The 21,944-nt window shown below is 40.0% G+C and overlaps 2 protein-coding genes across 4 annotated transcripts in view; both read right to left on the reverse strand.

Annotated features, from left to right (window-relative positions):
- Positions 1 to 12,484, reverse strand: part of LOC122888042 (phosphatidylinositol-binding clathrin assembly protein-like) — a 28,839-nt gene extending 16,355 nt beyond the window's left edge. The window contains exons 1-7 of one of the 2 annotated variants that reach the window (XM_044221920.1): positions 11,521 to 12,484; positions 4,861 to 5,003; positions 2,620 to 2,695; positions 2,100 to 2,202; positions 1,812 to 1,905; positions 1,593 to 1,704; positions 1,024 to 1,130 (exon numbers count right to left, since the gene is read on the reverse strand). In XM_044221920.1, coding sequence (XP_044077855.1) covers positions 1,024 to 1,130; positions 1,593 to 1,704; positions 1,812 to 1,905; positions 2,100 to 2,202; positions 2,620 to 2,695; positions 4,861 to 5,003; positions 11,521 to 11,650 — 765 coding nt within the window. In that variant the 5' untranslated portion in view covers positions 11,651 to 12,484. The remainder of the gene's footprint in view (positions 1 to 1,023; positions 1,131 to 1,592; positions 1,705 to 1,811; positions 1,906 to 2,099; positions 2,203 to 2,619; positions 2,696 to 4,860; positions 5,004 to 11,520) is intronic. The other variant, XM_044221921.1, reaches the window with a different exon arrangement.
- Positions 12,485 to 16,238: 3,754 nt separating this feature from the next.
- On the reverse strand, positions 16,239 to 21,802 carry rab38c (RAB38c, member of RAS oncogene family). Of its 2 annotated transcripts, none has more exons than XM_044221943.1 (4): positions 21,210 to 21,802; positions 20,231 to 20,399; positions 18,582 to 18,719; positions 16,239 to 17,262 (listed from the first exon to the last, which is right to left on the reverse strand). In XM_044221943.1, the coding sequence occupies exons 1-4, from the start codon at positions 21,281 to 21,283 to the stop codon at positions 17,101 to 17,103; spliced, it is 543 nt and encodes a 180-aa protein (XP_044077878.1). In that variant the 5' UTR covers positions 21,284 to 21,802; the 3' UTR covers positions 16,239 to 17,100. The 2 variants fall into 2 exon arrangements, with proteins under 2 accessions (XP_044077878.1, XP_044077877.1); XM_044221942.1 differs by having other exon boundaries at positions 20,231 to 20,361; positions 21,091 to 21,789.
- Positions 21,803 to 21,944: the final 142 nt, after the last annotated feature.

The raw sequence follows: 21,944 nt of genomic DNA on the forward strand, positions 1-21,944 counted from the left end.
CACACACACGCTGAGATCTGGAGACTGGTTTGAAATGAATGCTGAGCACACCGACTGATTGAACAGGCAGGGTGGAGAGGGCAGACAACAGGTCACGTGACTGCGAGGTAAGAAACATCCAAAAGGAAGACACTCAACTAATGTTGACTTTGAACAGAAAGACAAGGGAGGGACACAGATGACACACAAACAGACAAACACACATTTTGTTAGACAGGTAAAATGAATGGGTCCTTAAAGTCAACGTTAGTCTGTTGTTGTTGTTTTTTTTTTTGTTTTTTTTGTCTTTGGATCGAGCGGCTGCACCCCAAACCTTCTTCCAAATGGGAACGAAACCAAGCAGAGAGAAAGCCTTTGAAGATGGCGCACGGGATAATGCTAAGCAGTCTACAGAGGATACAACTGTTTATATTCACTGTGAAGCCTAGCATGGACTGCAACTGTTAATGGATAACAGCCATTATAAAGAAAACTTTTTTTTAGAATATGGAAATAAAATAAGAGGAAGAGGAGACAGAGATAGTGATAGAAAAAGAGCTTGCTTGGGCATGCAGTGCAGGCATGTGAACAGGCAGCACGCGAAGGGGTCCCTCAACTGGAAGCTCTACATGAGTGGCTCTCTGATAGGCTAAGACTCAGCCATTAATCACTGTCTTGGAGTAACCCCCTCCCCAGGTCAGGGCAAGAGAAGGACAGAAACAGGAGAAAATCTAGATGCAAAAAAAGACTTGGAAGATTAAAGAGAAGAAGACCCTGGGCACTGATCTACGGTCAGTTTTAGGTTTGGAAATATCGACCGTAAATCAGGATCCCAAGGGTAACAGAAGTCTGGAGCAAATCTCAACAGGTTAAAGTGGATTATTTTCTCTGCAGGTTAAATTCTTCTGAGAAACAGGAGAAAATAATAAAAGAACATGGAGATATGATAGGAGAGGAGAAGTGACCGTCGAGATTCGCTCCAGACAGATATTCTCGCCCTCTCTTTTTCCTCTGTGGAGGAGCAGCACAACAAAGAGACGTTACCTCTGCCACTTTGAGAAACTCAGACAGTTTGGTCATCCTGTTGAGGAAAGTCTTGTAGATCTCCAGAGCTTCTTTGCACTGGTTCTTCTTCATGTCAAAGTATTTCTCTGTGTATCACAAGACCAGAATCAGCATAGGATCATTATTTATTCACAAATGAGGTAAAAGTACACATAATGGTTCTGATTTATCCTGATAAGCCGGCACATCTGGTGTCCATGCAGGCTGAAATAAATTCCACTTAGAGTCCCAGTTACTATATAACTATAGTTGAAGCACCTCTGATCAGATCAATTAAGTAATGAATCATTTAATGAGTCCGATGGTCTGTTCTCAGCCTCTGACTCCTCCTGGCTTAATAATTAATAGAAGAAAAGAAGCTGATCTTTATAGTCTTTTATTGGACTTTGAGAGACAGTCGGAGGAACAATTGATTTCCCTTTAAAGAAGGATTGAGTGGAGTCGCATTCTTGTGATCTCGACATCAGTGGCAGATTACTGCATAAATACCAAATTGACTCAATAGAGATTAACTCTGGATCTGCTGTATTGTAAATATGGTGGTTTACCCAGCATGTTGATGACCCCTTCGTTGTAAGCAGCAAACAGCCGTATGGAGTCTTTAAACAACAACATGAAAGCTGTGTTGATCACGCCATTGGTCAGCTCGTTGGAGTTAGGCTGGAGGAGAGAAAGAAAAGAAAAACACTGAGTTTGGATCAAGATATTGCAGCGACTGCTACACTTTCTTTTTATACAAGTCTTGTGTCCGTAAGTCAGGTGTTTACCTGGAAATCCAGCAGTGCATCCAGCTGGTTCTGAATGGTGGGAAGAGTCTTAATCAGCTTCTCTGTGTTCATGGTGCGCATCACACCATCAGCCCTGGTAACAAACAAGAATATATGCACACAAACACGCATGCAACACACACATAGGACTTAAAAAAAGTGGGAAATAATATTCACATACTTTTTGGTTAAAAAGGCCCATAATGCCCCTCCATGTACAGTATGTGAGTACATTATATACTATATATACTAATAGTGTATGTCAGTAGTGTGTGTTGAGTTTGTTACCCTCTCTTCATCTTGGTGAAGTCCACTGCTGCTAGTCTGTAAGACATGGCTTTTTCATTCAGGTAGCGGCTGTAGCGTCTGATGAAAGTTGACATGTTATAACCTGGGGGGGCAAAAAGGGTGAGCTGCAGTTAGAGACTGATCACCTCGGTCTATTTTCAAACCAGGTTAAGAAGCCTTAATTCCTTTTATATGAAATGGACCAACTCCTCTATGGGATGTGTCAAACTGGCCCTTGCACCATCTTACCTTGAGATTTATTTATTTATTCATTTTTACTTTCGAATACATTTAATTACAAAGTCACCAAGGATGGGTTTCCATTTTCAGTAACATTCAGCAGCTTCTTGTATCAAACAAAAGGCACATTTGTCTGTAGCTTTTCAATCCTGGACTGTAGCTTTCCTTTGAAATGGGCTTATTGATAGTGTTACAGAGCCAGGGAGAGTCCGACATAAAGTCATTTTGTTATACGTACAGCACTGCTGAGTATACAAACGGCCAAATGGCATTAAATCACCTTGTAGTGCGGCCTTATCTAGAAAGTTGTTGAGGTTGAAGAGCGTGTTTCTGGAGGCAAGGTACTGCATCAATCTCTGATGGAAAAAGGACAAAGGTAAGAGTTAGTGACTTATCTCATGCTGACAATATCAAGTCATGTCCACATAGACACAATAGTAAAGTGCAGCAGCTTCACAAGCACTTCACAGAGGCTGAGTTTGTTGAAGTCATGAAATGGAAACTTTGACTTCATCAAAAACTGTAGCTGCTCTTAATCGGAGCTTGATGCAGTTAGCGTAGGTGGAGTTAGCCGGTAAAATAGCAGATTACATGCTCCACAACAACCGGAAGCATGCAGAAAATCAAATGCCCAATACAGCAGCTGAAGAATGTCAGTTTTGCTAGTACATTTAACAACAACAATCCTTCATTGAAACCACGAAACTGGTGTATGGTTCTCTATATCTCCTGTCAATAATCACTTATAATGTTTTTGGGTCAGCGTTGGTCTTGGTTGTCAAGTTGGAGCAGGTCAACCAGCACATGTCACAGCCCATTTTAATATCGAGTGCTGACTCCAGCTACCCACTCACAAGTTTTGGCTCATCTTACACAAGCATTAACAAAAATCCTGGACAATAAAACCATTCACAATCTTCCCCTATTACCAATATAAAGATCCCTTCTCTCTTTAAATGATGTCCTATTAGTTTACAGTTTACAATTACCCTGTTTTAACAGGAAATACATCACATTAAGGAAGTAAAGGTGCCAATTCATGGGGCTTTAATCCTCACAGTTTTTCTGCTCAGATAAACCCAGGCATCCTTGACAAATTTTCAAAACATCATGTCACTACTCGTGTTGCAAAAAGCTCTGTTGTTTGAATATTTGAGAGGGTCAGCGTACCCGCAGTAATCACTGCCACAGCCTCTCTTTCTTGTCTGAGGCGCTTATCACTTAACATATTTGATGTTTTGGTTGTTGCTCTTGTAGTGTGAGCAGTGTAGTAAGTTGATTTGTCACGGCGGCCATAGAAATGTCAGCACGATACCTCATCAGTCCTTGTTGTACACATGGAAGATACTGCTTCAAAGAAACTCACTGACAGAGTTTTGAAATTGCTACAACGTGGCGAGCAAAATGTCAGTCTTTGGCCAGATCAACAACTCTAGCTGATTGGCAAACGTCCACCTTGGTGTCTCTCTCTCATGTGTGTGTGTGTGTGTGTAGAGGCAGAGGCACAGAGAGCATTAGATTATACAGGAAATGTCCTGGTTTCATCCTTTCATTGGCTCCTCATCATTATATGCAACTAACGATTATTACATTATCAATAAATCTGTAAATTGTTTTCCCGATTAATAGTTGAATCATTTAGTCAATACAATTATTAAATATCATCACAAGTTCCCAGGACCCAAATTGCTGTCTTCAGATTGCCTGTTTTGTTGACCAAAACCCCAAAGATATTCCATTTACAATAACATTTAAAAAGCAGCAAAACCTCAAATTTAAGTAACTAGTTCAAGCAAGTGTTTGTCTTTTTGCTTGATAAAGGACTTTAATTAAATATTAAATATATTATATAATTAATAGATTATCTAAATTCTTGTTAATTGGTTTTCTGTCAAATTAACAAATCATTTCAGTATTAATCTAGTGTGCTCCTCCTGATGCTGAAATTCTGCAGCATACTACTGTTATATACTAACTGGACAAAACAATCCAGGCATAGATGGTTATTCTGGTTGACCTTCAAACTTTAAATAAGAGTGAGCTGAGCCGACTGATGGCTGTCAGGGTATGGGAGTTTTTGCTTCACGGTTGTGTATCCACAATAAATCAGAACACCCAGGATTATGAGAGCAATATTCATGAATAAATGAAGAAAAATCACTGCTGTTCTACATTTTATTTAAATTTTTAACAGAGAAGTTTCTTGGCCTTTCAGATTTTTCAGTTAGCAAAACTGCACACCAAAAAAACGAAATGTCTGAACTCACATCTGTAGCTCGTTTGAATGGAAGACCTGAGTGAACATGCTTGTAATTATTTCTCATGTTTTGCTTTTATTGTGATTTGTGACCTTCAGAAAAATAGAGAAAATCATTTTTAGAGCTTGTTCTGTTGAGGCCACATAATAAATTCTTGGTCTCATTAAAACAAGCTTGTTATGTCAAGATGACAAACTACTAATTTGAAAAATTATCATCTTTGCCCTCTCTGGGCTTCCATACGTTTAGTGTGCTCAGCTCACCTCGTTGCCATACATCATGAGGTGGTGTGTGGTGATGAGCGCTTTGAAAACCACTATCCAGCTGTTGCTGGCTGTGCGCTCCAGCAGTGTGTCTGCCAGGTGGGGGATGCTGACGTTCAGCTCATTGGTGCAGTGGATCAGGTCTGGAGGACACAAAAAAATAACATAAAAGAATCTGGACATACAGAGAAAACTATAACAAATAGTACAACAAAGATTAGAGACACAGGTGTGTGGCCATCATTTGCAAAGTTTCAGGTTTGACTACTATCAACATTCATGTGTCATTACACTCAAACCCTGCCTGTTCACTTACTGTATGCCACTGAGAATAAAAGCAAGCATGTCAAAATCATAATTTATAACCACAGAGGGCTTACAGGTTGAGTTATTATGAATCAATGGAATGAGTGAACAACCACGATGACTGCAGTCTTATCGACCAGTGCATTAATTTTGACTCACTCAGTATCAGCACACAAATCAATGAACAAATTATTATTTAATAATACTGTATAGACGGATGAATCAGAACCAGGGATACTGTATCACAAAATCCATTTTGTGGCTGTAATTCAACAGTGCTACCTACCTACTACACCAAAATGCCAATAAAATATCAGCTCAGAAGATGGAAAGTTACATTAGGAGGTCAATTCTATTCCACCACAATCAACTCAAGGGATGCATAATTTTAGAAAAAAACGAATAATGACGAATAATGAATCAGAGTTTTCTTCCAGGGACGTTTACCCTCTGAGACTTACATCCAGAGTTTAAATTGTCTGTTCAAAGCAAATGTTAAACACAATTTGAGAGGAAAATATCTCTGTGTTCTGCTGTCGGATTCAAATCCGACAACTAAAAAAAGTTAACTCAGGAACTTTAAGGGAAAAAAATACATTTTCAGTTTTATATTTACAACAATATGCCCCCAAAATAATGAAATACAGATAATAGGTGATCCAAAATTCAGCAGTGAACACTACACGTACAAGTAGGACAGATTGGTGGAACATTTCCAAATTCTTCAAGGATTTCTCTGGCTTAAGATCAAAAATGTGAAGTATGTTCAGCGTCTGTTTAATCTCAAAGATTTACTGACTCCTAGTTAAAGAACCAAGCTTTAATTTTTTCCTCTAAACTTGACCTTATGGGTTTTACAGTAAAACCCTTCATATAAATGGACTGTAGCGTGCACTTACTGTATAGCTGCTTCATGTAATCTGTTCAGTAATATTTATCAGTAGGTTTAAGATCTTTTCCTGGATAAACCAATTACATTTTTCTCGCTACTTTGCTCTGAAAATCCCTGTTTCGATGAATAAACACAATGTTCTCAGTCGTACTGTAAAAAGAGAGATTGTGCAGATTATTTAAAGTAATATTGGTTTAAACCACATATCTCACTTAGTGAAGGAACTTTGGAACAAAGATGATAAAATAACATAGAAGGAATAAATCACAAATATGACCAGATGAGATGAAAATAAAGTGAATTATATAACAATTTCTTATGTCAAAAGTTAAAAATCAAGATGAGCAGCAACTTTACTTGAATTTGACAGCAGAGCACAACAAGTGAAGTAACTAAATTAAAAAGGCCCTGATGCAGTAAGTGAAACTACTGGGGGAGTAAGAGGAAGTGAACTTGTATTCAAAGACAGACGGTGAGAGAATTTGTGTGCTGAGTTACTGTGAGAAAGCTTCAATCAGTCTGGTTTCTGAGGCAAATCCTTGGTCTTTTTCTTCCACAGGATCAGAGGTTATCAGGGTTTATTTGAAAGCTCTGTGATGTTTGCTGCGCCCGCTGAAACGCTGGAGTCCCAGTTGATACCGCGGTTAAATGTTTAATGCATGTCAAAGGCACCCAGAGCACCTGCAATTCACCGCAGCTAACGCTTCAATCCTGTTCAGCTTGACTTTATTTTACGTTGTTTTTGAGTGTGGTTGTGTTGATGCCTCAGTGGCATCAACACAACCTATAATAACTGTAACAATATTGATTATAGTCTTCATCGACTCATCCGACTTTGCCGGCCTTGAATTATCACCGCAGTCCGACTGTCACTCTGCTGCATTAACGTCGTGACATTTGGTCCTCTGCATTAGGGACAAATATAAAGGTCTGTGTACTTCCAATATCTGCAAGTGGAGAGTGAAATGTGTAGAAAACAATCTACAAACTCATCAAATGATTCCCAAACAAACACATTTTGAACTTTTATACCTGACCACTATAAATCTGACTGTACACTGAAGTACATAAAAATGGCTACAACCCTGGATTCCCCACTATTATTTCCCATTTTTATTCTAAGGATTTTTTATCTTTCAAAGTCCCTTCTCCTAATTAAATCTCAAGGAATTAATATCAAAACCGTACATGGTAATGGTAGTGTTCAGTCATGCTTTACACATTGTTAATGGTTTGTTTGTGAATTTCCTTCTGGCTCAATAGTTAATGGGACTGTATTGATTCAAACTAATTAATGTTTCCTGTCAAAAGTGAACACACACAAACACACCAGTAAGGTGGACATGCAACACACTTTTTAGCCACACTAAGCGGCATTGCTCTATGGATGGCAATGTCGGCCCACCACTTTTGGTCAGACTGAAATATCTCAACAACTATTGAATGGATTACCATGAAATTTGGTGCAGACATTCATGTTCCCCTTAGAATTAAGTGTGATGACTTTGGTGATCCCTTAACTTTTCATTTAGCGCCATCATCAGGTCAAAATTGTTTACTGCGGTGGAGATATTGATAAGATAGGAAATATTACATAGAGTACTGTAAAAATGGCAACATTTAAATGTGCAGTTGTATTTATGCAGATGAGGAATAATAATCAGCATGTTAGCGTGCTGATGTTAGCATTTAGCTCAAAGTACCACTGTGGCTCAGTACAGCCTCACAGAGCCACTAGCATAGCTTGTTTAAAGATATTGTTTTACGTTCTGCAGAGTAATAGCAAAGCACTCATGCTTCTCCTTGAATACAGTTACACCTAAATAATAGAGCTTATTCAGTCAAATACTTCCATGCTGGGTGCACCTCTATGTAGTCCTTTGGGTGATAATACATCAGCTAGGATTTAATCATAGACATGTGACAGTGTAGATCGCCAGAGGGATGTGATGAAGTATCGTGTATGATTGCCAACTGGGATTATTGATAAGCTGCAGTCCAAGTAGGAAATAATGTACATCAATTACACAATTTAAAATATAAAACCAGTGTCTTAAAGTATGTGTGACTAGAGGGACTTCTTCTCATAAAGACATTACTGTAAAATGTAATAAAAACTTTACTTTAAGACCTCGGCTTTAGATAAAGTGAGTCATTTTAAGGACCTGACATTGCATTGAAAGTTAAGGTCATCATACTGACACATAGATATGGGAGTAAGTATCTGAGTACTTGAAATGTATTTTTGTTCTTCTGTCATCGTTTCAAATTCTTGCCGTGGTTATTCTCAACATCTTTTGTTGCTTTTTGTAAACATCTACAGTTCATCACCATTACAGCCATGACACATAACCAAATAAATCATATGCTGAATAACAACTAACTGTGCTTTTAGGATAGAAGGTCATTTTTGGCCTGATTGCTATTCTATGTGTGATGAATCTGGTTTCTATTGCCACTCTCTGCCATCCCAGCCATGCAGAATATTGCCTAGTGAAAGTGAAATCCCATTACTCTGTCTATCGTACTCATCATTTGCTATGGGGTAGTAAATAATCAACACTGCCGTATATGTCACCGACCAGTGTGTCAAGGTCATGATGTTATAAGAAGGGAAAAAATGCCAAGGAGACCTGGGTTTGCTCACTCTGAATAGCTTCAATGACCAGCATTGTATTTGATCATGTGTTCATCAGCAATTCATCTTGTCTTTCCACTGTGCCAAGTGACAAGTTGAGTATATTTTAAAGGTAATGGAAATGTCGTCTGTATTTATCAAACCTCTCAGATTAGGTAAAGTGATCCAAAATCACTGCCCAGGTGCAGAAACAGAAAAGTGTAGCCTTAGTTAGCTCCAGTGGATGTAACATTAAATCCCACTGATGGGCTGCTTTGCCAGTAACCTCTGTTTCATTATATTTTGTTCCTTTAGGCCTATTCTGCTACCCACATTGATTTTGTTCCATTTGCCAGTGTAATTCCTGCTGAGGGCTTTTATGCACCCTTCTATTACAGACCATCAGAGTATCTGCCACTTTTTATGACCCTGTTTAACCAGGGAAGTTGAGTAAGAAAAGACTCAAATCCAACTGTGGTCTGGGTGAGTTGCACAAAGAGAGCGTGGGTCACACACATCTTAACCCTCAGACCTAAGATCGACCCACAGTGCTGTACAGCTGACTCAATGGAGTTCATTGCCTTTTCTTTGCATTCTTTATTCACTTCCGCAGAGATTACTCTCTGCCAGTCGAGGGATTAGATCCAATGACCTCCTGATCGCAAACACACTTCCTTCCTGCGTCTTTCCCCTAACCTTAAAAGTGCAGCCTCTGCACTCAATAAACGCCATAGAGTCGTATGTTATATCATGTCCTGGATGGAGAAGAGGGGCCCCTCTAAGAAGAAATAGAAAGCGTTTTATTGTGAAAGCTAGCTGTGTTTATTAGAACAGCTGCATATGATTGGCTCAAGTACAAAACATTAATTCAGTTAAAAATTCAATTCAAGCTTCCAGGGGGGTGAATTGAGCCAGGCCTACAGTTTCTGCTTTGGCACAGAGCTTTTTATTCCACTAATGATCAGAATAAGAGCCGGATCAGAGCAAAAATGCCTCGTGTAACCACCTCAACCAGAATAAACTAACCCACTCTGAGAGAAACTTCATTGTCCTTGAGAGCGGTGGTAAAAACCTTTTTATAATCCATTTGACATATGAAAATTTGTCATGTATATGTTCTGGTTTTTTTTTTTTTTTAGAAAATATGCTCTCACCCTTGAGTTACATGACATTTACTAGTTTCTGAGAGACTACGGACTCATGGCAGGTGCTGAAGGTGGATGACCTTCTACCATCTAACAACTGTAAGAGTTCTTATAAAACTGTGGCTTCAGTAGTGAGCACAATAATAAACCAATGACAGTGCCAATCACTAGATGCCCTTTATATGCCCTGATTATTTTCTTTAGCACTTATAACAGTACTTTATCTGGACTCAATTGGCTTGATTTTCTTTAGAAATGAAAAATGTAATCACGGTCAGTATTAGTCAGCCAACGTTTCCATCTGTAGCAGCCAAAATGTAAAACATCAGCCTCACAAAAGGCTACAGCAGTAATACCACTAAAAACCTAAATAATTAGCTTTTACTGGTGGTCACCATCAAGATAAGGAAATCAAAGCAGCAGTAATTACTCAAAGTTGCGATTCAAGAGTCACAAAGGGGGCTTTTTCATCGTACGTGCATTTACACACTTGCTTCTGAACCTTTTCGGACCCCTCCGCTGGGTGTTTTTCCGCTTTAGGGGCCTTTTTATGGGGGCAAAGTGATACAGCCCTAATTTAGATGTATTGTGTTGAGGTGCCTGGTGGCACATCTTGTGAGGGAGCCCAGAATTCCCAGTGTCACCTCTGCTGTGGACATGACTGACTAATCCACTGCCAAACTTGCCGACTGACTGGCTGGGTGTGTAGCTGGATGACTGACTCTCAGGCTGTTTGGCTCCCTGCCTTGTTGTTTCTCTCATGCTGATTTATCCACATTTCCTCTTGATTAGCCATCTTGCTACCCCCCCCCATGTCTGTCTGTGTTTTCTAGCTGTTGGACTGACTTGCCTGTGAGTCTAACTGGCAGCACCATTGATTACTCCTGCTCTCTATCGATCATGTCAAGTAATTATAGTGAGGCAGAAAAGCCACCTAACCTAATAATCACTGGTAAAAATCTACATGTGAGGAATCCTGTTTCTCCCTGTGTACATAACTGCTGCAGTTCGCACACTCACAGGTAATTAGCAGAATGTGGAGATAAAGATACTAAAAGATACTGACACCAGCATTGCTCTCCTTAAACGCCTCATTTTAACACCCACCAGCGGAGCTACTGTAGGCTACACACAGCATACACACTGACTCTCTCTCCTCCGGCACATCAGGACAGCAGTAACACACTCATTAATGACAATAATGCACCAGAGGACATGACACTGAACTTGAATGTGAGGTTGTAGAAATGGAGAGAAAATGTTGGTGATGCTGCAGGAATAAAGCACATTCTGTACTGAAGTGTCTCCAGAGGATGTAGCGCTGCCGCTTGATAGTGGCGTTAATAATGGATAGGCCTACACTGTAAAGAGGCTGGTTGCAATATGATTTGCCTATAGCAGAGTGGCCTATTTCCCCTGAATGACATGCACAGATAGCACCTGGCTGATTGCCGCTTGCCTTGTATCAAAATGTACTGCGTGCATTAACGGCCGGATACATTGCAGTGTATGCTTTGCTGCGTAAATCACATTTTAATCTAAAGGAATGTAATGGTGCCTAATTAAAGAGGCTGCAAACATAACCGGACCGGATGGGGGGGTGGGGGGTGTTACAAGCTATCCTTTGTGAGGAAAGATGCTGGTAGCTTGATGCATGCAGGCTATCTATACAGTAAGCAGTGACGGTATGCTTAACCTACAGTCAAGGTGTTTCTTCTTGGGTCCGCTGACTTCATGCGTCGTGGCCTTGCAGACGGCTTTGCTGATGGCAGACCCGGTCATGCTGTGCTGCGCGGCGGCGATCCGGTCCGTCAAAGACTGTCCCGACATGTTACTGAGGAGGAGGAGGAGGAGGAGGAGGTGGTGGTGGTGGAGGTGGAGGTGAACGAGGAGGCAGGCGGAGTGATGGTCGAGTCCGGGTGGGGGGATGCGGGGAGGACGATCAAAATGTCTTTAGCGGCAGGGAGGAGGGTAGTGCCCTCTGCGAGAATCGGCCGTCTGAGCAAGTGGAGGAGGAAGAGGAGGAAGAGGAGGAGGACAGCAGCGTACACCGGCGAGGATCCGGTGGGAGAATTCATGCGGCGGCCAAATAAAACATAAAACGGTCACATCCAGGGAAGCTTTCAGTCGATGGCATCAGGATGAGCCAGCTGCAGAAATAAGATATTAGCCTATATAAAGAGCTGAAAATCAATGTTTAATCAGAGCATCAAAAGCAGCTTAGTATAATAGGCTAATATAAGACAATGTACAGTGAGCTATAATGTATCCCTGAAATAGCCGCTGCCAAGGGTGAGATGCCGGCTGAATCCGAAATAACGATGGCAATAATCGAAAGACTACCGGTGATAATTATCAGATCTATGCGGCATCCCCTACGACTAAAGACTCATTTTTCAAAGACGATATAAACCAGCATTGTCCTTTCCCCTTTTTCCTCTTCTTCGCCCGGTTTCTTCTCTGAATGTGCGCAGAGCTCCGACCGCAAACACCTCTCTGATCCACACAGCACCCCGCGCTGGCTGCATCTAACCTTAGCCGCTTAGATTTTTTTTTTTTTTTTAAATCTTCTTACAAAAGGGTGTATTTCTGTGTTGAGGTTGCCGATAGGCCAATCCGATTTATATATTTTTTTTGTCAGTCAAACTTGTGTGTGTAAAATGGCAGTTACATCAGGTGACTGGGAAAAGAGGGCGATTGGGCCACTTCTCGGGTCCGGGGGAGGGCATCTTAAAGCAGAAGGCTACCCCCGGTTTTTCAAGTCCATGCAAGGCATCAGCTGGTTCATCACCTCGGTGCATATGGGGGGGGGCTCAAGAGTGTGATGTGCAAACTCTCCCTGATTACCTGCTGTCCAATGAAATGTAGACACATAGGGAGAAAAATCCATGATAACATCAACACAAGATGTTTCATTTGTGTGATGCTTCAGTATGATTCCTACTGTCTCATAATGACTGAAAATGTGTCTCTGGTGACTCTATTGTAGCCTATTTTATAGTGATTATTTTGGCATTATAGTATACTCCTATATCACAATATTCCTATGTGATATCCTGTGACCCCACGGTTTACAGTGATAGTTTATGCTGTTTTATTATGGTACCATAATAAAATCCCTGGTGACATTTCTTGTAGCCTTACAATAAATTTACAGGAATGTTCCACTTTGATTCATTTGGTTCCAACAACATTCCCAGTATGTGTCTAAATGAGATTTCATGGTTAAGTAGATACCATCAGGGAGCATTCAGTGATGGTTCCTGCTTTATTTTAATATGAAGGGGATTTTTAAAGGTTCTGGTCATGTGAAAATAATTTTCCATGGGAACCACATATTTTATTACAGGGAATATTACTGGATTAAATAGCTAAAGAGAAATGTACCTGGAAACTGTATGGAAACGTCATTTGGAAACTCTTTTGCTATGGCTGTGATACTCAATAGTGTATTTACAGTGAAGTCGCTGCTCTTTCTGGCAATTTTGAGGCATATGTGCAATCTCCTTCAGAGGAAGGCTGCTTTTTTAGTATGGCTGACAGTAGGAGATACTGATCTCTAGGACTGCAACTAACGTTTGTTTTCATTTTCGATTGATCGGCTGATTATTCGGTTTAATCGATTAATTGTTTGGTCTATAAAATGTCAAAAAATACAGAAAAATGCCCGATATAATTTTCTAAAGTCCAAGGTGATGTCTTCAGATGTCTTGTTTTGTCTGACCAACAGTCCAGAAAGCTAGCCCCAGTTGGTGCCTCTCATGCATTAGGATATATTCGGGTTACAGAGGTAACCATCAGTTTCACTAAAAGATTATTAGCCGGTGATGTCGGAAAACACAGAAGGTCATTTAAAAACACTTACTGCTGTTCAGATGGTATATTTTTTCATCCAGATGGTTAATCAATTAATTTTTCATCCCCTATTGCTAAGTAAATGTCAAGGCTGATTTCCAGATTTTGAGGTGAAATGTGTTGACTGAGAGGATGTGAAATGTCTTTTGACTCATGCAAAGATCCTAAAATGAACGATGCTGCTGAAAACATACTGCGCAGTATACAGCACCACAAATACATTTTTATTGCATGTAGTCTGGTCCACAGAGAACGTTGTTGCAAATGGGTTGCATTACAAAGGCAGGCTGTTACATATCAATGGGAGTGAAGTCAAATATAAAACAAATTTCTAATCTGAAAACATGGAATTTCAAATAACACTCGAGGCAGACTCAACAAAGGTGGCTGTTCTGTCGGCGCCGCGCTGAAAAGAGCAACACATACCATGTTTTTGACTGGCAAGAAATAGATTTTAGGGTTGAAGAAAATGCCTCATACCAACAATAGAGCAACAATTTGACAGTGAGCCAGGTTTGCTATCAACTTTATTTATATCTAGAGTGAAATCTCCACCTTTTGAGGATGAAATGTGAATGGCTATAGACCACACATACATAATGAAATGGAAATTAGTGCTTAACTAGAAGGAGATTGTACTGTATATCATGAAAAGACAGAGTAGTACTGGAAGAACCACAGATGTCGTAAAGTGGTTTCTTTACCACTGCTATTCCTAATTAAAGAAATTCTTACTCCCACTAATAGCCTTTAGGTTTTATCAACTCACTGAATAGTCCATTTACTGGACATATCTGCGAAATTGACTCTCCTCCATTTCCTTCACAACATTTATGTTTATTTCTGACTGCAAAGGATTCTTGTGTGTTTTTCTCAATTGCATGCAAGAACAGATTTTCCACTCCATCAGTTTATGATCCAGTGTGAAAGAAAATGTCTTTACATATTAGCAGGCCAATTATGAAGACACGGGATGTATCCCGCTGTGTATTAATGTTACATAAAGGGATTCATCTTACATAACATTAGCAAAGAACTAAGGCTGTGATCTTCAGCAGATGGATAGTACGACTTTTGTAATGACAGATAGGAGGTTAGCTAACTGTCTGACACAACTGACCAGTAGGTTTCACTCTAATCATTAAGTAATTCGCTCAAGTCATTAGACAGTTTACATTTGCTGATGTCCTGCTCAGTTTAAACATAGGGGAACCAGTTAAACCTAGTTTCCAAAAACAGGAAGGCCAGAAAGACAGTGTCAGCGTGTTCGTTTATTTGCAAAAGAAAAGTCTGGAGAGAAGCTATTCCTTAATTTGGCATTTATTAAAGAATTGGAGGATCAAAAGCATCTTGTACAAGGATCTTTTCTATTCAGAAAACCACAGTCAGCAAGCTGTTAATCTGTAGCCATCATCCTAAAAAAGAGTGCTATTCTTAACATTACACAGAGTTTTAAATGAAAATGTACAACTATCTGATAGGTTTCTACAGAGGTGGGGAGGAGCTGTGGTTTAGACTTAGCTCTCCCTGCGGTGGTGCACAGGCTGGTCCCAGCCTCTTGGCACACGATTCCACCCTTCGTGTGGAGACAGCGCCCTAGTGGAGGAATCCTACACTTCCTCTGTTTGTAAGTTGCTAAAGTCTCTGCTTCGTTCCCCAAAACTGATACTTTTCCTCTCATGGTCATTACAATACATACTGTCCTCAGTACATGATGTTCTTTCTAATATCCCAGTTTCTCTGTATAAATGTAGCCTGTTTGCATCAGCTAATCAACTTTTCCCTGTAGTCAGCAAGTCTGCAGGACAACACTTTGAATTGTTAAACCTCATGCCCTGTGTGTGTGTGTATATGTGTACAAACGTTTCAACATGGTATTAATATAATAGGCAAGCAACCATACATTTAAATTTTTATTTCTCACAACAGGCAGGGCACTATGGGCAGTCATCACATGTTATCTTTTAGTGTACAGAGGTTTTAGCATTTCAGTCATTTGCTCACTAACTGAGCATCAGACCCTGCATGAGTATGATAAAAATTTGTTTGACCAAAAAAAATCTCAAAGAATTATTCAACATTTGGCAAATACACCGATTTGCTTTCTTGTTGAGCTTTAAATAAGAAGATCGAATCCATGAAATACCCAAAGTGTCAAAATGTAAATTCACCGATCTACCGGAAGGTTAAGTGCCGGACTATTTCTTGGCCAGGCACAATGTTAATTTGGGAGATTTATTGGTGCTGGTAGATGGATTTTGTTTGGACAGAGTCAGGCTAGCTGCCCCCCCCCCCCGCTAAGCTAAGCTAAGCTAAGCTAAGCTAGGTGGCTGCTGGCTATAGCCTTATGAGAATCAGAAATACTTTATTGATCCCCGAAGGGAAACTCTTTGTTACAGCAGCTCGCCTTTACGTCAGTGCACGCAGGAGAAAGTACTAGCAAAAAATGTAATACAATACACTATAAAAAACAGGTCAGAAAATAAATTAAGTACCAGGTGGGTATAAGTATAAGATAAAATAAGTGTGAAGTACCAAGTGGGTTTACCGGTTGATGATGATAATACAGTATAATAATACAATGTAATAATATAAGTAATAAGTAGTGGTGCATGTACTGTTGAGTTAAGTGTAGTTTATTGAGATTATTAAAATATTCCACAGCAGTAATGGAGGTATATAATATCAGTTATATTAAACAGACAGATCAATCTTTTTATCTAACTCTCAGCCAGAAAGCTAATGAGCGTATTTTTTTTCTTCGTAAAACTGATGTTTTAAAGGTCAAGAATGAATTTTAACGCTCAGTCTATATTAATCACAATAGATATATGTGAATCTGAAAAAATCTGAACATAATGTTGCACTTTGAGCTGGTGAACGACAGAAACCTGAATCTGTAGAAATCATTTCGTGGATCTCAGTCACACTAAAGTGTGGGGGCTGGGTGGATGGAGACACTGTCTTGTAAATCTTCAGCTTCTCATGATAGCCAATGCCACATCTCTGCTCAGGAGTTACTGAACAAAACACTGAACCTTTCTGTGTATACACCCCACGGGCTGCTGATTGTAATTCTGTTGCCCTGTGCTCATTGTCCAAAACACACAAATTATTAAATTTGGATTAAACTTAAAAAATGTAAAAATGCATTTCCTGACACAGTCAGCACTTATATTAGGTCCACGATGTGCATGGAATTTAGGACTCTGCAGACATTGTCAGCATTTGCAGTTTTAGCTGTTTTCATATTTCTTAAAGACTTAATTTTACATTGGTACAAAGCTCTATCTGTTACACAATTTTTCTTCACTAATCACTGTGGCCTAAGGCGATTTTGAATAAACAGTCCCTGAGCCAAACTTATCTCTGTGGCCGTGGCCTCAAAGCTGTTCACTTCCTGATTGTCTGTGACTGGTCAGGAGTCACCATTTCACACATGACGAGCAGTTGAGATGATCCTTCGTGGTGTTAGTGTATCCAGACAGGACGAGGGAGCTGGGGTCCCGCTCTATCATCGGTCTCTCCTCGTTGTTCAGGATGTGCTCTACCAAGCAGCGCGCTGCCTCCTCGATGTTTGCGTTTTCCTGAGGGAGGGAATAAAAGAAGACAATTGTAAAGACGTCATGTACTTTCTAGCCACACCACACACAGCCATAGTGGCCGCAAAATAATTTCAATTTATCCAGTTGTTCATATGACCAAATACCTGCAAAAATATTGACATATCCATGAGCATCAGCTGTAGTTTTAGTTTAGTGCTAATTGCCAAATGTTAGAATGCTAACAGGTTAAACTAAGATAATAAACATGGTAAACATTATACCTGCTAAACATCAGCATGCTAGCATTGTCATTGTGAGCATGCTCATGTTAACATTTAGCTTAAAGCACCACTGCAAAGCTGCTAGCATGGCTGTAGACGCTGGGTACAGTATGTACTGTTTGACCTAGACATTTACTTTTTTACTTTTACCATTAAAATGTTTATCTGTCATGATAAAACACGGTGTAACAGAAGCACAAGTATAGAAGAATCACTAAGTCAGCAAACTGACTCAGCAATGTCAGTTACACAATATCTAAGCTAGTTAACACTAGCTAACATTAGCCACCACAAACTAACGGTCATATCAGACCAAGTGAGGCAGTAGCACCAAAACCCCTGAGTGTATGGGTGTGATTGATTGCTTAAGAATTCACCTTTTCTTTTCTAAAAGGAGGATTGTGTTTTTTCTTCTTTCAAAAGTTATGCAGTCTCTCTTTAAAACATGATTAGCCTTTTTCCTCTCTCAACCTTTTGGCTTCCTTTGGTATAATGTCATTACATGACAGCCATGTAGCCATGAGTAGCCACATCTGTCAACAACGTCCGTATGTCAGAATGGAAAATACAGCATATAAAAAAAATCAGATTTTGACTTAACTGACTAGCTCCCTTTTTTGCACACTAAACTAATGAAAGCCAGGATGTCACACACTGTTAGAAACACTATTGTTTCTGTCCTGTCTGCTTAGCCTTCATGTTCACTAACTACACTGCTGTCTCTGACTTGCACCCTGGTGTGTAACTCATTAGACGGGCTCTGGATGAGTAGAAAAAACAGAAGGCCAATTCGCACCAGACTGCAGACATTCCTCTATTTGTCTCTTGAGAGCACAGCAAATAATGTTTTCTAACTTTTAGTTTGCACAGTAATTTTCTGGATCATTTATTTTTACAGTGGGCTTCTGTTGTAATAACATTGCTATTATTTTAGCCCATCAAATGTGTAGTTAACCTCTTCTGTAAATTATGTATAGAGCAGATGACTGTGATTTAGCCCCAAATTAAGTCTTTTAGTCTTTGCCTCAAGTCAAGCCCCTTTACAACACAATCACGTATCCAGTGTTTCCCCTCTCGTACCTTTGCTGAGGTCTCGAACCAGCCAACAAAGCCATTCTCCCTGCAGAAGGAGTCGAGTTGCGGCTGCTGGGAACCCAGCTGGTCTGACTTATTGGCCAAGAGTACAGCTGGAACTGGCCTCCCATGGTTCAGGGTCACCTTCGGAGAGAAGAAAGACATGCTGGTTGTACAAACTATAATATCATGTAACTTTTTAGGCTATTTAAAGTTTAATTGTATGAGACTTTGTTGTAAAAAATACCCTTGTCTTATCTATCATTATGTATGTAGGATATAACAAATCTTAACTTGAGAGCAAGATACAAACATTACAAAATAAAGGTGTCAAGCTTGAAACAAACTAAATCGTACAATGTGTCGTTCAACCACGTCTGAAGACAAAAGTGTTTATGGCCGTTCTGAACAGCCACTTTCTTAGTGGTGAAAAGCCTGTCGTTATAGAGGGGTGAAACGTGATAATCATTCAAATGGGGATAACAGCACAACCTTTCCTTGAAGGCATTCATGGTGTTTCACTCGGGTGTACACGCAAAAAGTGTATTAAATAAAGTAAATTAATAAAGTCATTGTGTTGGATTGTCTGTTTCAGAAAGTTAAACCTGCGATAACTGATTTTTTTTTTGGCCACTTGGGGGCAGTGGAATCAAGATGTGAACGCAACAATGAAATATAATTAGCTTTTTTGCTGAAAACAGTTCCCGCTGTGAGAGCCGTGAGAGTGAACAAAAACAGTAACGTTGTGGCCTGGACAGAAAGCTGAGGGGAGTTTAGGTTCAGGTGACAATTCTCTGTAGGTTCATCACTACGAGCACCACCTTTCACATTGACACTTTTTCATTTTACATTTTATAGATTGTTATCATAAACATATTGATTATAGCCACTTTAAGGTGTCAGTATACTTCAACATTAGTGCTTCTCGGATGGTAGATAAATAGCGTCTGAAACCCACTCCACAACAGAACTCAAAATTTCTGTAACTTTCCGAAACCGACAATAAAACATGGTCGCTCACTTCACGCAGAAATTGGCCAGGTATATGAAGGTGAGAAAGTAAGCAGGGTTTGAACTTTTTTCATTTTTCACAAAATTACTCCTACCAGTTTTTGTGTGTACAAGTGTATGACTGCAACACTGTGCGTTCCAGGAAAGATTGTCCTAAAATGTGGGCCATTTTCCCAATTAAAGTTATCACGTCTCGCCCCTCTGTATGACAGCAGGCTTTTCACCCTGTCTTTGAGTGTGGCTGTTCAAAACAGCTATTTAAACACTTTTGCCTTCTTACATGGTTGAATCACACCTAGTACCAACTCGTTATTTTTGAGCATATTGATACCTTTACAGAAACTGTCAGACACAAGTTCCCAATTCTGACGTCAGACAGGTGTGAACTACAACAAGCAGTAGACATTGAAATACTACAATGAAAATTAAGGATATCTAGACTGAAATGTGGATGATATATATATATACCGTATATGATATTCAGTACAAGTTTATCTCATCTAACCTTAACTGTTACTTTGCTAAAGTGTGCAGGTAGTATGAATTTCTACACGTCTGTAAGGGACAGAATGACAGGAGAGAGAGAAAGTTTGTGCTTCTCTATTGGATGTTGACCACAGGTGGGTCCACTTTAGACGCCTCACTTTGGAGTCCAGGTCATCCTTCCACTTCAGCACGGCGTCGAACGTGGAGGCCCTCGTCACGTCAAACACCACCAGCGCTCCTACCGCCTCCCGGTAATAGACACGAGTCATGTTCCCATACCGCTCCTGTCCTGGGACGCATGGACAGCCATCAGACACACACACATACCTATGTAAAGACACCCTTCAAGTCAAATTAAATCAACTCACAGCACAGTTTATTAGTGACAAATATAGGGAGTGTGAGTTTGTGTGTTTCTTTGTGTGTGTGTTTAATCTACAAAGCCATCATGTGACTGACATTACGAGCATGGGATCACTTGAGTTACAGCTAGGCACAAGATCTACATTCCTCAACCAAGCATGAAATGACAGGGAGGGACGCACGCATCTGGTGGACGGACACACACTCAAACTGGGAGTTCACATCACTCACTGAAACAAAGTGAAGTAATTTTTTTGTATTCTAGTTTCAAGACACTTTTGAAAGGAGTTGATTGTATTGGAAACCAGCTAATATAATCTTACTGCTCTGGAAGAAGAAAACAGGAATTTAAGGATTGATGGGTTGAGAAATTGCTTGCTTGAGTTGGAGATGTTTTGCAGTGCAGTTTTCAAATGCTCCTACTTTCCTAAAACTGCCCTCAGATTGATTTCAAAAGCTTATTTCCAGAAGCAGCTTTAAGATCAAGTTTTCACAGCTGCCGAAGGCGAAATAAAAGGTTTTTTGTTTCCAAAGAAACTCTTTCCTACAGAAAATAAATCCTGAACTACACGCAGAGCTTTATAGTTTTAACAAGCACCTGATGCACAGTAAGCCTGTAAACCAGGATGTAGGCTGGGCTCGTTAACTAACAGACCTGCTATGTCCCACAGCTGTAGCCGGATCACAGTGTCATTGTCCCACTGTAGCACCTTCAGGGCGAAGTCCACCCCGATGGTGGCTCGGTAGTGCTGGGAGAAGATTTGATGGACGTACCGCTTGATGATGGACGTTTTTCCGACTCCCAAGTCCCCGATGACCAGGACTTTGAACAACAGCTCCTGCTGCATGGCTGCAGCTCGGCAAACAACAGAAAACAACTCCTCAGTAGAGTTATGGAAACTTTATGAATGATGCTGGTGCACTGGTGCACAGTATCAGAATAAAACTGTAAACTAGCCTATAATAAAGTCATGGACAGTAGAAAAATGTTATTAGGACATTTTCTTCCGTCCGATGCACTAAGTAAAAAATGTTATTATGATCCAAAATCATCGAGATTTGCGAAAGAAGCGGTCGAGATCTCCTTTGATCACTGCAGTCCACCCGTTTAATCACACGACAGTCTGAGCCCGTTTAGACTCTCCGCCCCTGTGAGCAACTCCAATACAGCTGCAATTAACTGGTGATGCGTTCATGCGATCTTCGTAAAAATCGGCTTCAGGATTTGTCATGCATTTTCTTGGATAGGTTCAGGACCTTTACGTCAGTAAAAGTATTAATACCACAGCACAAATTTACTCTGTGACAACTAATAGTCCTGCATTCAAAATGTTACGTGAGTAAAAGTACAGAAGTATTAACAGCAAAATACGTATTACGTATCAAAAGTAAAAGTACCCATTATCATTAACATGTTTAGATTCAATTCAATTCAATTTTATTTATATAGCGCCAATTCATAACAGAAGTTATCTCATTGCGCTTTGCCTATAGAGCAGGTCTAGACCG

Source organism: Siniperca chuatsi, linkage group LG14 (genome assembly GCF_020085105.1).
Source record: "Siniperca chuatsi isolate FFG_IHB_CAS linkage group LG14, ASM2008510v1, whole genome shotgun sequence".
In the NCBI taxonomy this organism is placed as follows: domain Eukaryota; kingdom Metazoa; phylum Chordata; class Actinopteri; order Centrarchiformes; family Sinipercidae; genus Siniperca; species Siniperca chuatsi.

Bases quoted from the DNA above. Each gene is read 5' to 3' on its own strand.
- rab38c (XM_044221942.1), bottom strand. From the start codon at position 21,283: ATGCAGCAGGAGCTGTTGTTCAAAGTCCTGGTCATCGGGGACTTGGGA. The intron at 20,362-21,090 runs GTCTGTTAGTTA...CATGCGTCCCAG, and splicing joins ACAGCTGTGGGACATAGCAG to GACAGGAGCGGTATGGGAAC. The intron at 17,263-18,581 runs GTACGAGAGGGG...TCCCTCCCTCAG, and splicing joins GGTTCGAGACCTCAGCAAAG to GAAAACGCAAACATCGAGGA.